The sequence below is a fragment of the Heptranchias perlo genome, chromosome 13 (genome assembly GCF_035084215.1).
Source record: "Heptranchias perlo isolate sHepPer1 chromosome 13, sHepPer1.hap1, whole genome shotgun sequence".
NCBI classification, from domain to species: Eukaryota; Metazoa; Chordata; class Chondrichthyes; order Hexanchiformes; family Hexanchidae; genus Heptranchias; species Heptranchias perlo.
In genome coordinates, this window is record NC_090337.1 from 69,658,132 (window position 1) to 69,672,392 (window position 14,261).

Sequence of the window (14,261 nt, forward strand, 5' to 3'; positions counted from 1 at the left end):
ATCACTGTCACCCGCTGACATTGTTATGGATAAACTAGGCGAAGCAAACCTTTCATATTATACAAGGACTGACACTCTGACTCGCTTGGCTGCTCACTGTCATTGCTTCACACCAGATAGAGGCGTTCAGTTTGTATCATCCTACAGGCTGTCAGACGCAGCTGGTGAAACACTCCCAACAAAGTGTTCTCTGTGTGTGTGTGTGTGTGCGTGCTGCGCTCACACTTCCTTCCACAGATCAATACATCGATCAGTTTGTTTTCGTGTACAAGTTCTGTGATGGCGGCCTTCCTGCTGTTTATTCTTTTGAAGCTAACCTGACCGTGAAGCACAGCAACAGCTTCCAGCCAGCAGGCATTTAAAAAAAAATTAAAGACTAAAAATGTGTTACATGTTTGACTAAATTCCACTGCAGGAGGTTGTGATTTTAATATCCAGGTTTGAATATATGTTGATGGAACGGCTGGATAAATGAAAGTTTCTCTCCACCTCTCTGCCTCCCTCTCCTCCTTTAATTTGCACCTTAAAACCTATCTCTTTGACCAAGCTTTGGTCATCTGTCCTAATAGCTCCTTATGTGGCTCGATGTCAAATTTTGTCTGATAATCACTCCTTTGAGCCACCTTGAGACGTTTAACTTTGTTAAAGGCGCTATTTAAATGCAGGTGTTGTTATTGTTGTTAAGAGTTTCTCTCTCCCACATAGGGTTCACTGATGGATTGCTCAATAAGTCAGGAAGTTCACATATTAAACTCACCTCTGGATGCAGAAAATGTCTGAAAGGTAATTAAGGAAAAGAAAATGGATGCTGGGTCAATTGAAATTTTCAGGACTGAAATCGATAGATTTTTGTTGGATAAGGATATCAAAGGTTATGGAGCAAAGGCGGATAAATGGAGTCGAGGTACAAATCAGCCCTGATCTAATTGAATGATGGAACAGGCTGGAGGGGCTGAGTGGCCTCCACCTGCTCCTATGTAAACACCTTGGTGCATTAACATGGGTGTCACAGGATGATACAAGGGTGGAGCTAATTTCTGTGGTGAAATTGGTGAATTTAAAATGTGCAATATGAAAAAAAACAAGCCTGCATTTACAAAGACAACATGGAGCAAATTTAGGAACATAGGAATAAGAGTAGGACTTTCAGCCCCTCAAGGGGATAGTGATACTATAGCTTCCTCTGATGCCAACACGTGAGGAAGCTTTGTGCGAGGGGCCAGGCCACTACTGGAAATAAGGCCGGATCCCAGTCCATAAAGGACATCAGCTTGATCGGGAGGAATGTCACTTCAGCCCTGTAAGGCTTCAGTAGAAAAGACCCAACCAGCAACTTCTCAACCTCCTGACATCAGGGAGCACCATACAGGAGGAAGAGGTTAGGATCGCAAGTAAGCAAGGCTTTAGGCTCAACAGTTAGGGTTAGACATGGTGGCAAGAAGTGGGTAGGTTCTGAAATTCTAATATGTAAACGGTCTTTCAGGGTTTGTGCCAGTGTATTTTTAAGTTGGAGAATGTAGGTCTCTGCTCCTTATGATTATACAGTACAGACCTTCTCCCTGAGATGGCCAGAGGTTTGCAGAATCATGGTCAGTATTAAAGAAAGACTTGCATTTATTTAGCTCCTTTCATAATCCCAGGACATCCCAAAGTGCTTCACAGCCAATGAAGTACTTTTGAAGTGTAGTCACTGTTGTAATATAAGGAAACGCAGCAGCCAATTTGTGCACAGCAAGGTCCCACAAACAATGCGATAATGACCAGAAAGTCTGTTTCATAGTGATGCTGGTTGAGGAATAAATTTTGGCAAGTACTCCAGGGAGAACTCCCCTGCTCTTCTCCAAATAATGACATGGGATTTTTAATGTCCACCTGAGTGGGCAGATGGGGCCTTGGTTTAACGTATCATCCGAAAGACCGATGAACGATGAATGGAATTATTGGGATAATGGTCATATCTGAATGTAGCACTTAAACATGCCAAATGTCTGCTCTACTGCGAGTGGTCCCAAGGATCTCATTATACCTGTTCTTTGCTTCTGAGCTGGGATACTGGAGAGGTGTCACCAGCCTGGGGTCCAGGGGGTGTCTCTGGTCTCCAACCAGTTATTCTGGATCAACAATGGAAGTATTGTACAGTGCCAAAGTACAAATGAGCCATGGTAATTTCCAGGGTAAGAGGCGTTCTCAGGCAAAATGATATGGTTGGCATAATTGCATACTAGCTGCACATTAACAGAATGATGAGGGAGTATTCACACGAGGCCTTTAATGCCATGAGTACCACCCTGGACCTGGGGGAATTGCTGCCGGTTTGTGAAAGTGAACTGCCCGCTCTCTCAACCCAGGCAGCTTCCAACGAGAAGGTGATGAAATAGAATCATAGGATCTTACAGCACAGAAGGAGGCCATTCGGCCCATCGTGTATGTGCCAGCTCCTTGAAAGAGTTATCCAATTGGTCCCATTCCATGCTCTTTCCCCACAGCCCTGCAAATTTCTCCTTTTCAAGTATCTATCTAATTCCCTTTTGAAAGTTACAATTGAATCTGCTTCCACCACCCTTTCAGACAGTGCATTCCAGATAATAACAACTCGCTGCGTGAGAAAAATTCTCCTCATCTCCCCCTTGGTTCTTTTGCCAATTATCTTAAATCTGTGTCCTCTGGTTACCGACCCTCCTGCCACTGGAAACAGTTTCTCCCTATTTACTCTATTAAAGCCCTTCATAATTTTGAACACCTCTATTAAACCTCCCCTTGACCTCTGCTCCAAGGAGAATAACCCCAGCTTCTCCAGTCTCTCCACGTAACTGAAGTCCCTCATCCCTGGTACCATTCTAGTAAATCTCTTTTGCACCCTCTCTAAGGCCTTGACATCCTTCCTAGATCCAGAATTGGATACAATACTCCTGCTGAAGCCTAACCAGCGATTTATAAATTGAGATGCTTTTCACAATAGAGCAATGGAGACCTTCATAATATAGTGATGCAGAGTGGACATCATCTGAGGCTGCCTCGAAGGAGCCTGTGGCATGAGAATTCAGTTTAATATCCACTGCCAAAGTGTGCCTCTTGTTGACCTGGGCTGTATGTCTGTGGCCAGGTGCTGGTCTAACTCTCTTATTGTCTCCAGCCTATTCAGACACGGCTGTTAACACATTGACGCAGTAACAGTTTCAGACAGGAGAAGATCACCTAGCCCACCTACCTCCAGCATCTGGGGCTAGACAGCTGAAGACATGGCCGTCAATGGTGGGATGAAGGGAGGCGATGTACAAGTCAGAGGAACGATGGGGTGGAGGGATGTAGGGCTGGAGGAGGTTACAGAGATAGGGAAGGGCGAGGCCATGAAGGGACTTAAACATTTTCCGAGAATCTGTTTACCCAAACAGTGAGAATAAAAACAACTGCTCCCAGATAACAAACTCAGATCTCTCAGCACTGCAAACATCGCATTCAGAACAAAACATTGTTGAATAGTTGGAATGTAGAGTGTGTAGATTATCGTCACTGTCAACCAGGAATTGGTACGGGTTGGAGCTAATTAAGTTTTAAATAAGATGCAGTGAAGCACAGGGATAATGTAAAACTGGCAATTACCTAATATATATTCATTCTGTATAAAGGTTTACGCTCCTAAGAAAAGGAGCTGCCTTAAAGCACAAGAGAGAGCCAGGAAACTTGAACCCAAAGAAGGAACCACACTCAGTGTTACTGAGAGCCGCATGTTGTTCCAAATTTCCTCCCACACTACACGAGGCATTGCTTGACACTGGAATCATTTCAGCATCTCAGTGAGTCCAAGCCTTCGACCCATAAGGACCCCCAAGATTTCAGTACAGTACCAAGGGTTGAATAAAAAGAAAGAAAGAACTTGCATTTATTCAGTATCTTTCACAACCTCAGGACATCCCAAAGCACTTTACAGGCAATGAAGTACTTTTGAAGTGTTGTCACTGCTTAATGTAGGAAATGCAGCAGCCAATTTGTGCACAGCAAGCTCCCACAAACAATAATGAGGTAAATGACCAAAAAAAGACACATCGAACACCCAAACACTCCGCCTTTGCTTCCACGAGCAGCGGCCAATCTTGTCTGTAGGTGGTGGCTTGGGGCTTATGTAGATGGTATACTCCTGCCTACAATTTTCCCTCCTCCTTCATATTTGCCCTGTAATTCGATCATGTATTTCTGAATATATCAAAGTAAATTCAGAGACCCTGCGCACTCAGCGAGGAGACTTGCTCAATGGTAGTGGGTCGGGGAGAGGGTCACAACACTGAAGCTCCGATTCTCTGACCCATGCTCCTGTTGAGCGGGAACACCCCCCCTTCAGCTGTCACAACTGCTCCAGTCGATGTGAAACTCGGACTCACCAGAGAGCTGGTGTAGGTGGGGTCTGAGGTATCATCCTGCAGGTAGCGCGACAGGCCAAAGTCCGACACTTTGCACACCAGATTGCTGTTGACCAGGATGTTACGTGCGGCCAGATCACGATGCACGTAGTTCATTTCTGACAGGTACTTCATCCCTGCTGCGATACCCCGCATCATCCCCACCAGCTGGATCACTGTGAACTGACCGTCATTTTGCTGCGGAAAATGAACAAATTCATTAGTACACGTACATGTCTTCAACAACAAAAGAAACATCAGAAGGCAAAGTCGTTATCGTAGCAGTGTGAGGAGAGCACGCAGGGAAAACACACAGCTGCCTAACTTTACCTCAGCTCCTCTTAAAGCAAAAGTTACAGTTTCCCCCCTCCCCTGGCCCTCTCTAGCTGAAGGTCTTGCATCTTTACCACGGTACGGTTTCATCAGCACTCTGCTGGTACCTCGTCCAAGTGGCCATTCTTTACCTGTGAGTGCTGACAGGCTATTTAACTGTGGAGGCCATCACCCTCCAACTCAACCTCGCCAGTGGAACTCACTATCGCAAGGAGTAGTTGAGGCGAATAGCATAGATGCATTTAAGAGGAAGCTAGAGAAGTACATGAGGGAGAAAGGAATAGAAGGATATGTTGATAGGGTGAGATGAAGTTGAGGAGGCTCGTGTGGAGCATAAACACCGGCACAGACCAGTTGGGCTGAATGGCCTGTTTCTGTGCTGTACATTCTAAGTAATTCAATGTAGCCTCGTTCTCACCTATGCCCATGTGACAAAAGTGAAGTATGGCTGTCTGGGGCTAGGCTTGATTTTGTTTCTTTTCGTTAAGCCACGTTACTTAAGGCTTTAAACAAACAGCTTCACTCACAAACGCCCTGTGCTGTCCCAGCTTAACTACATACATTGCTGTGACTATTGTTCAGTTTGTTGCTGGGCAGTTTGCTTGAGGGATGAGCCAAGCCACTCAATTCAAATACAAATCTGCTGAGCAATTTGGTCGGAGGTGTGTGCGTGTGATTGACAGCTTTGTGAATGTAACAGTTTTTTAAATTCACAAAACCCCAATAACTATTTTGGATTAATGAACCTGCAGTTTTCAAACCAATGTGCTTAATCGAGAATCTACAAAGAGAACTTGTCTGATTGTAACCTCTAAAGAGAATACGATAGGCCAGACTGGGACAGTGCCAATCTGCCATTTTTGAAGACAAGGAAGATCCCGTGGAAGGATGGGACAGAACCAGTAGTTGAAAGTCTCTATTAGTTCTCTGTTTGTTATCTTAGGCACATGATGAATTGTACCTCAATAACATGCCAAGTGAAACCACTCTCGAGAAGCTAGACCTCCCCTACAATCGCAGTCTGAAACACTGTAGCCAAAATATCTTCAGTAAAAATAGTAAAAGAAACTCGAAAACCTAACAATCCATGCACAGGATCTCTCAAGTGAGGTGAGAGGAGAGCATTCAGTAGAGGTGGAGTTTCCCACACCCAGAAGCTGAATGTGGTGGCACCAACTGTTGCCCTGGTGCAGGCTGAGAATGTCTTCTGGAACCCTCTTGGTCTGTAGCGGCTTAGTGCTACACAGGATGGTGATTTTTACCAACATAGCTTAACTTAAATATACTTTCCCACCCTCCTTTTAACCACATGCAAAACCTCCAACTGAAACCCTAGCTTCAAGCTGTTAGAATTTGGCAATTGAATTTCAAATTGCTTGTTAGCTTAGTAAGTCCGAGTTACTGAGCGCTTCTCAATTGTCAAATAAAAGTCACATTTGAAGACCTCTGCCATAATTAAAATCACCGAACCTTTGGATATATATGCTCCATGCTCCATTTTACCTTTTATTTTTATTTGCAAGGTGTTTTTCAAGTCGATTTTATTGAGCTGATATTAACTAAACTGCCTCTCAAGTGAAACTTTGTCTAAAACCCTTTCTGCTTTTATTTTATTTTGGAATGTTTATCTACATCATGGGGCCTGAGCTTTTGTTTTAGTGGGCTGCATAGGTGCGTACCACAGGGCCTTGGGGACACAAGTAGTCTTGGGTCACAATCCTGGTCTGGTCACTGCTCAGATCCCAAACCCACTGTAGAACTGGGCACTGATCAGATCTCAAATTTACTGTAGGGCTGGGCACTGATCAGATCTCAAACTTACTGTAGGGCTGGGCACTGATCAGATCTCAAACTTACTGTAGGGCTGGGCACTGATCAGATCTCAAACTTACTGTAGAACTGAGCACTGATCAGATCTCAAACTTACTGTAGGGCTGGGCATTGATCAGATCTCAAACTTACTGTAGGGCTGGGCACTGATCAGATCTCAAACTTACTGTAGGGCTGGGCACTGATCAGGTCTCAAACTTACTGTAGGGCTGGGCACTGATCAGGTCTCAAACTTACTGTAGGGCTGGGCACTGATCAGGTCCTGACCCTAAAGCTCCCAAATTACAATGTAAACCTCCGACAGTAAAATAAAAACCTCCCCGAATCCAATTCCAGCCTTCCCCAGTCCAATACAAATCTCCCCAGTCCAGTAGAAACCTTCCCCAGTCCAATACAAATCTCCCAGTCCAACAGAAGAGATTTACTAGAATGATTCCAGGGATGAGGAACTTTAGTTACGTGGATAGACTGGAGAAGCTGGGGTTGGAACAGAGACGGTTGCGAGGAGATTTGATCGAGGTGTTCAAAATCATGAAGGGTCTAGACAGAGTAGATAGAGAGAAACTGTTCCCATTGGCAGAAGGATCAAGAACCAGAGGACATAGATTTAAGGTGATTGGCAAAAGAACCAAAGGTGACATGAGGAAAAACTTTTTTACACATCGAGTGGCTATGATCTGGAATGCACTGCCCGAGGGGGTGGTGGAGGCAGATTCAATCATGGCCTTCAAAAGGGAACTGGATAAGTACTTGAAAGGAAAAAAATTGCAGGGCTACAGGAATAGGGCGGGGGAGTGGGGCTAGCTGGATTGCTCTTGCATAGAGCCGGCACGGACTCGATGGGCCAAACGGCCTTCTTCCGTGCTGTAACCTTTCTATGATTCTATAATTCTATAATAGAAACCTTCCCCAGTCCAATACAAATTTTCCACGCTGCAATTCAAATTCTGAAACATTGATATGTTAAGTAACATATGATCAATAATCTCAGTCATCTAAGAAACAAGTGACCCCTCTGAACCATTAAAGAACCAGTGTAAAAATTATGCAGCATTGTAATTATCACATCACTATTAATACAGCTGCCATTATCCTCACACACTCTGATTAACCAAAGTAGCTTTGATTATAATTTCAGTTTTGTTTCTTTTTTTGGGGGATTGGGGTTCCTGAAGACCAAAAAAATTGAAGCTCATTTGACCTGGCCTTCTGCTAACAATGACCAACTTTAATATTTACCCTTAGAAATGAATCCAGAGCACCATTCTCCATAAACTCAGTGATGATCATCACCGGACGACTTTTCGTTACCACTCCCTCGAGACGGATGATATTTGGATGGTCAAACTGACCCATGATACTGGCCTCGCTCAGAAAATCCCGTCGTTGTTTCTCGGAGTAGCCCGCCTTCAGGGTCTTAATCGCCGCATAGATTTCCCGCTTCGCAGGCAGCTTGAGACGACCCTTGTACACTTCCCCAAATTCTCCTGGTGGAAGGGGGTGGGGGGAGGAAAATGAGAGGAGAAGGGGAAAGAGTAGAGAAATCAGGAAGCCAATTTACAAAAGCCAAGTAAAAAATTTCAATTACAGCAGCGCCAGAAACCAGTCGGAATATATTCCATACTCGGGTAGAGAAGTCAATCAATGTGCAGAGCATCTCAAACTCAACAAGATGTACCTGCTCCAATTACTTCCTCAATTTTCACACAAGAGACATCAATCTCCTTGGCAAACTCCCGGACGGCCTCATTTGGGTCCTCATAAGTGAATGGATCAATGTAGATCTTCATCCCGGGAGAACCTAGAGGGAGCAGACAGCAGGTATCAGTCAAATCAGCTGCTGCGATGGCATTTCGATAAATAAAGGAGTAGTTAGACTGCAAGAACCTTCCATCCCTCTGTGGTGCTTGTAATGAATACCAAAAACACTGATCTGCTGGGGGGGAAAAAATGACACTTCGATTTTTCTGTTCCACTAGACAACGGCAAAGAAATGGCTTATAAAGGCCATTTATAGCTCGCCTGAATTGAGGAACCTCATGATTTATGAGATTCCTTCTGCCTTCAGATGCATAAATTTATTCTCACAGCAACAATGCTTTTCCAACATCATTATAACATTAGTTGTGCAGGTGGAAGCTGCTGGAGGTATTGAACAATTCAACAGCTCAAAATACTTCATTACAACAAAGACCGTATGCGGCTATAGAATGGCAGAGTTGATTATGTGATCAGAATTTAAAATGAGACTTTTGCAGCTCTATTAAGTTTTCAGTTTCTCTTTTCGCTCTGCCCATTCCACTACGTCCAGCTGCATATTTTCTGGTATCGGCACATATTCTCGCCTCATTACATCATCATTAGAAGCCCAGTGGCCGGTAGGTCAAGAGTCAGGAGTGAATCTTAATTGTTCTGCTTAAATATTAGTGCACAAATGTCTGATCAGCTCTTGAAATATTAATTGTAGCCATTATACCCCTTCCTTGCCTTGCTCCACTTAAGGAATTCACTCTTAAGTCTGGCACGTGAACTGAATGGCAAGCAGGGCTGTTCCTGGAACCCTGTACCCGAGGGATGGCAGCGGAAGCTGTCCTCACTCTATTTTCTACCTTATCACAGCACATAGCCGTGCAAATTAGTCTTTATGACAGCCAGTACGCCAGCTTTAATGTTCTGGCTTGATGTCGGCTGCTGCACATTTCAGGAAAGTCTCAGCCGTGAGGGAACCCAGAATTGGTATTCAATATTTATCAAGTTACCACCAAGTGATCTTTGCACCAACTTTAGGAAGATGCAAGGATGCAGACTCGATGTCCGTCCACTACCCAGCTTTTTTATTCCTCAACGTCATTCACTGACTTCAATAGAAATAGAAATGAGAATGGGGAGAGATGTCTAATGGGCGGCTGAATTGATTTTGCCCATTTTACACTATCATCCCAAGTCAAAATTACCTCCCTTGTGTGGATGTTGGGTGAGAACAGGACTGGAGTGAGCTGTGATCTCACTGAGAGGAGCGAAGGGAAAACGGCCAGCTGAGGGATTCCCTGCAAGCTCCCTCTGATATGGGGGACCAAGTTTGGGACAGCATTGGCCCCTGGAAACTACCAGTGGAGGCTGGCACTCCCACAGGACCCACCTATTCCCCCAGCCTTCTGCTGATCGTGTCACACACCTTCAGGGCCAATGTATGTAAAAGAGGTTCTCAGCTACTTAATGACAGTTCCTGTTGAAACTACGAGACAAAGATAACAAGTTGCCTTCCCAACGCGATGGGCTGCTGTCAACAAACCACCAACCAATGTTGCCGGGGCGACCACTGCGCACAGACGTGGCAACAGTTACCTTGCGAGGTATTCTGCTGGGACCGTCTGCATTGCTGAATGGGAGGATTGCTTACTTCTCCTGTCGCACTTTATGAAGTCGAGAGGGAGTGGGGGAGAGGGCGAAGACTTTAAATCGTCCATTGTTTCAGTTGTTCACAATGCTTGAGTTAGGATTTGAGGCCTGTAAGCTGATCCAGAGCCTGAATAAAGCCCACAGTACCAGCAGTAACACAATCCCTCTCATGCATTATAAAACATCCCTTAGATGATGCACGATATAATATTGTGACTGCTTTACTGTGAAAGGAGTAATGACAGTTTATAAATCTATCCTCTACTGTTAAAATTCTTTGACACTCTTTACGTTTGATTTCATGGTGCCACAGCTTAAGCTCAGATCCTGGGCGGGATAAGGTTACCCCCATATGTACAGTTTGCTGTGAGACAACTCGAAGAGCTTTGAGCATAGTTCAAGTGCCATGTCAATCTCAACCCCTCCTCTCCGCCCGCTGATAAGATCTGGCTTCCTGATTTCCTCACGGTTCTGTCATTCCTCTCACCTCACTCCTGGCTTTCAAGTCATGACAATTCTCCCTTTCCTGTGTCACTGCATTTCTTTAGTATGATAAACATTAACTGCCGTTGCGTGTTACACTCTTAAAAAAAAGTAATAACCGTAAGATGATTGATTTTAATGGCGCTGGGGTCTACATCGACCGCTTTATAACAGAAAAACCGTCAGTTTGCCCAGTGGCTCAGCGGGTTACTGCTCTGCCTGGCGTGATGCTGAGGTATACCTACCAGAAGGCCTGAGATTTAATCTTCAGCTTGTACTCTGATGGCTGTTTACAGCCAGGGCGGTGATAGGGTTACTAAACAATGGTCTCAGAAAAAGCATCAGTCAGGGTCCCAGTGAAAAGGGTACATGGGAGAATGTCGGGCGAGGAACAATGTGAGGGTGCTTTTAGTGTCTTCTGTGATACCTACCGTCCTGGCTAATACATAAGGATAAAAGAAGACAAAAGGTAGATTGTATTTATATCGTGCCTTTCATCACCTCAGGACGTCCCCAAGTGCTTTTCAGCCAATTACACACTTTTTGAAGTGTAATCACTTTTGCAACGCGGCAGCCAAATTGTGCACAGCAAGGTCCCACAAAGAGCATTGAGATAAATGACCAGATAATCTGTTTTAGGTGTTGGTTGAGGGATAAATACAGGACACCAGAAGAATTCCCCTGCTTCAAATAGTGTTGTGGGATCTTTTATATCCACCTGAGAGGGCAGACGTCTCATCCCGGCTTAAAGTCTCATCTGAAAGACAGCACCATCAACAATGCAGCACTCCCTCAGTATTGCTCTAGAGTGTAAGGCTGGATCAAATCTCTGGACTGGGACTTGAATACACAACCTTCTGACTCAGAGGCAAGAGTGCTACCCACTGAGCCACAGCTGACACCGACTAGGAATGCCTACTTAAGTGAGGTATTTGGAGCGAGGGAGCGAGGCCTACCACACCCAACACTGCCTTCAGGATATGAGAGGAGAAAAATGATGGGAGGAGGGAGGGGGTCAGAAGCTTTAAAGAAATAACTATAAGTTTACAACAGTGTGACCCTGATGATGCAGGGATTCTCCTACACATACCCCAATACACCACACCACTGCACGGGCAGGTTAACCCAGAGGACCTGGGTGAAGCTTTCAACATCAACATACGCCAGAACTTTCAACGTCACCTTATATGTAAAACGGGCAGAAGCAGTTTGGCCACCTGTTGGTCACCGCTGGATTTTCCTTCCTATTGAAGTCAAAGGAAAGTCGAGCGGGGTATATATCCACCGGCCGATCTGCTACCACCCATTTTGTATCCCCTCCCAAGTTGAATTTCACCCCCCACCGAGTCCATTGCCTTTGAATGAAGCAGACCGTGTCCCCGTGGCTCCCTCCTCGACCAGTGACACTGAGATAAATATTATAGTGCACACGCCATTCATCCTATAAAGCGCCAGTAAAACAACGGGCCCATCTCAGTAGGCCAGCAGAGAGGGGAGAAGCTCAGAGGAAATTACGGGCAATGACACCAGGGGTAGGCTTCAGGGTTGGGTGATTGGAAGCCATCAATGAACCCCTGTATCATTGGGAAATGTAGCAGCGAAGTGACATTGGGAAAATGTGGCTTGTTATTCAGTGGGAAAGGAGGCAAATTTACTGGACACACTAACCGATGAATCAGTCCTCTGTTTGATGGAAGTGTGGACAGAACATTAATTGATATCTCAGTGCTAGCTAGGGATAAACTAGAGAACATGGTATGCTTGCCAACCATTTGCAGTGTTGTAAGTTGCATATGTCCTTGCTATAGAAGCTCTGCAACTGTCTCCCTGCTGAGAACACCAAGATAGTTGTCCTTGATCACTAACAGGTAGGTAACCAAAGTCTTCAGACATGAGGGGTGATTCAATGCCGGAGCATTGCCAGCAGAGAATGGAACTCACAAGGAGCACATCTCAGGGAATCATGGCAAGAGATGGCAGGAATGTGGAAGCTGCCTCCTAGGGGGATGCCACATCTGGCCAGACCCTTCTAAGGACTGAACAAGTGGCAAGTAGTGGAGAGGAGCAGGCAGCCAGCACATGAAATGCTTCTGGGTATTGCAGGGCCATCTAGTGACCTAGCACTAGGAGGTACAAGGCCACGGCTTCCAATCGGCTCTCCTTCCTCCCTTGACCAGCCGGACACCACTCACTCCACTCACGGGACAGTCAAAGTATATATTCAATCTCGAGCTATGCCAGGCAAAAGTGAAGTGAAAGGACCCTCGCCATGGAGGTATGAAATAGTATCTCTGGGCAAGTGATGAAGCTGTGTAGCACCTCATCCCGCTTGGTAGTTTGAGGAGGGTGCGGGGAGGAGTGCGCTGTCTGGAACTTCAGGGTACGTTCCCCAAAGACCAGCAGTGCCCGTGTCCTGCCAAGAGATGGTGGCAACCAGAGTCAGTGAACTGTACAGTACAGGGGACCATCTACTACGCCCTGTACTTTTGACACTTGGCACATGGGAAACACTCTGTGCCCTGTCCAACTGATGCCTTCTTTCCAGAGGGAAACTGATGAATGCATTGCCCCTTACAACAAAGACCTCTGTCACTTTCCTCATGCATCTATGGACAGTCGACCGACTGATTTGGTATAGGTCATAGGCGGTGGCTTGGAAGGATGCGGTGGTGTAGAAGTTTAATGTGCACAATCAGCACGAGGCATCCCTGTGGTGCAGGTTCTCTGCTGGTCAGACTCTCAAGAGATGTTAGAGTTATGTGGCAGCCCCGCAGTATAGTGGGAGAACTGAATACGTGCCTTTCAGGCTAAGTAAGGCCAGCCAATAAATGTGGATGCTCGGCTAAGAGCGGGTGTAAACATAAATGTATTAGATACAGTTGCATCTGCCTTTCTGTCCCCTCAAGATATGCTGGGGTAGATTTTCAACTTCTCGCTCTAGCGCAAAACCAGTGATGCAGAATAGCCGCCTCTTACAGAAAATGCCTGATTTTCATTTCAATTGAAAGAGCAATATGGATGCAGTATTTGTGCTGCACGTTAAATGTGAGTGTTGTAGACCGAGATCGGCCATCCAGCATCTCCTGAGCTGCCTGCGGCTCTTCTGTGGCTCGTGTGCAGCTTCCTGAAGGTCTCTGTAACTTGGTGCATGTCCGCCCGATCTCCCAGTACAGCCCACTCCCCAATATCAGATATCCCAGTACAGCCCACTCCCCAATATCCCCGATCTCCCAGTACAGCCCACTCCCCAATATCCCCGATCTCCCAGTACAGCCCACTCCCCAATATCAGATATCCCAGTACAGCCCACTCCCCAATATCCCCGATCTCCCAGTACAGCCCACTCCCCAATATCAGATATCCCAGTACAGCCCACTCCCCAATATCCCCGATCTCCCAGTACAGCCCACTCCCCAATATCCCCGATCTCCCAGTACAGCCCACTCCCCAATATCCCCGATCTCCCAGTACAGCCCACTCCCCAATATCCCCGATCTCCCAGTACAGCCCACTCCCCAATATCAGATATCCCAGTAAAGCCCACTCCCCAATATCCCCGATCTCCCAGTACAGCCCACTCCCCAATATCAGATATCCCAGTACAGCCCACTCCCCAATATCCCCGATCTCCCAGTACAGCCCACTCCCCAATATCCGATCTCCCAGCACAGCCCACTCCCCAATATCAGTAATCCCAGTACAGCCCACTCCCAAATATCAGTAATCCCAGTACAGCCCACTCCCCAATATCCCCGATCTCCCAGTACAGCCCACTCCCCAATATCAGTAATCCCAGTACAGCCCACTCCCCAATATCCCCGA

General features: G+C 45.9%; 1 protein-coding gene across 1 annotated transcript in view; it reads right to left on the reverse strand.

The window, feature by feature from the left end:
• Window positions 1–14,261, reverse strand: part of LOC137331693 (ephrin type-B receptor 1) — a 514,964-nt gene that overhangs the window by 52,425 nt on the left and 448,278 nt on the right. Inside the window, exons 10-12 of the mRNA XM_067995660.1 lie at window positions 8,236–8,358; window positions 7,797–8,044; window positions 4,377–4,592 (exon numbers count right to left, since the gene is read on the reverse strand). Coding sequence (XP_067851761.1) covers window positions 4,377–4,592; window positions 7,797–8,044; window positions 8,236–8,358 — 587 coding nt within the window. The remainder of the gene's footprint in view (window positions 1–4,376; window positions 4,593–7,796; window positions 8,045–8,235; window positions 8,359–14,261) is intronic.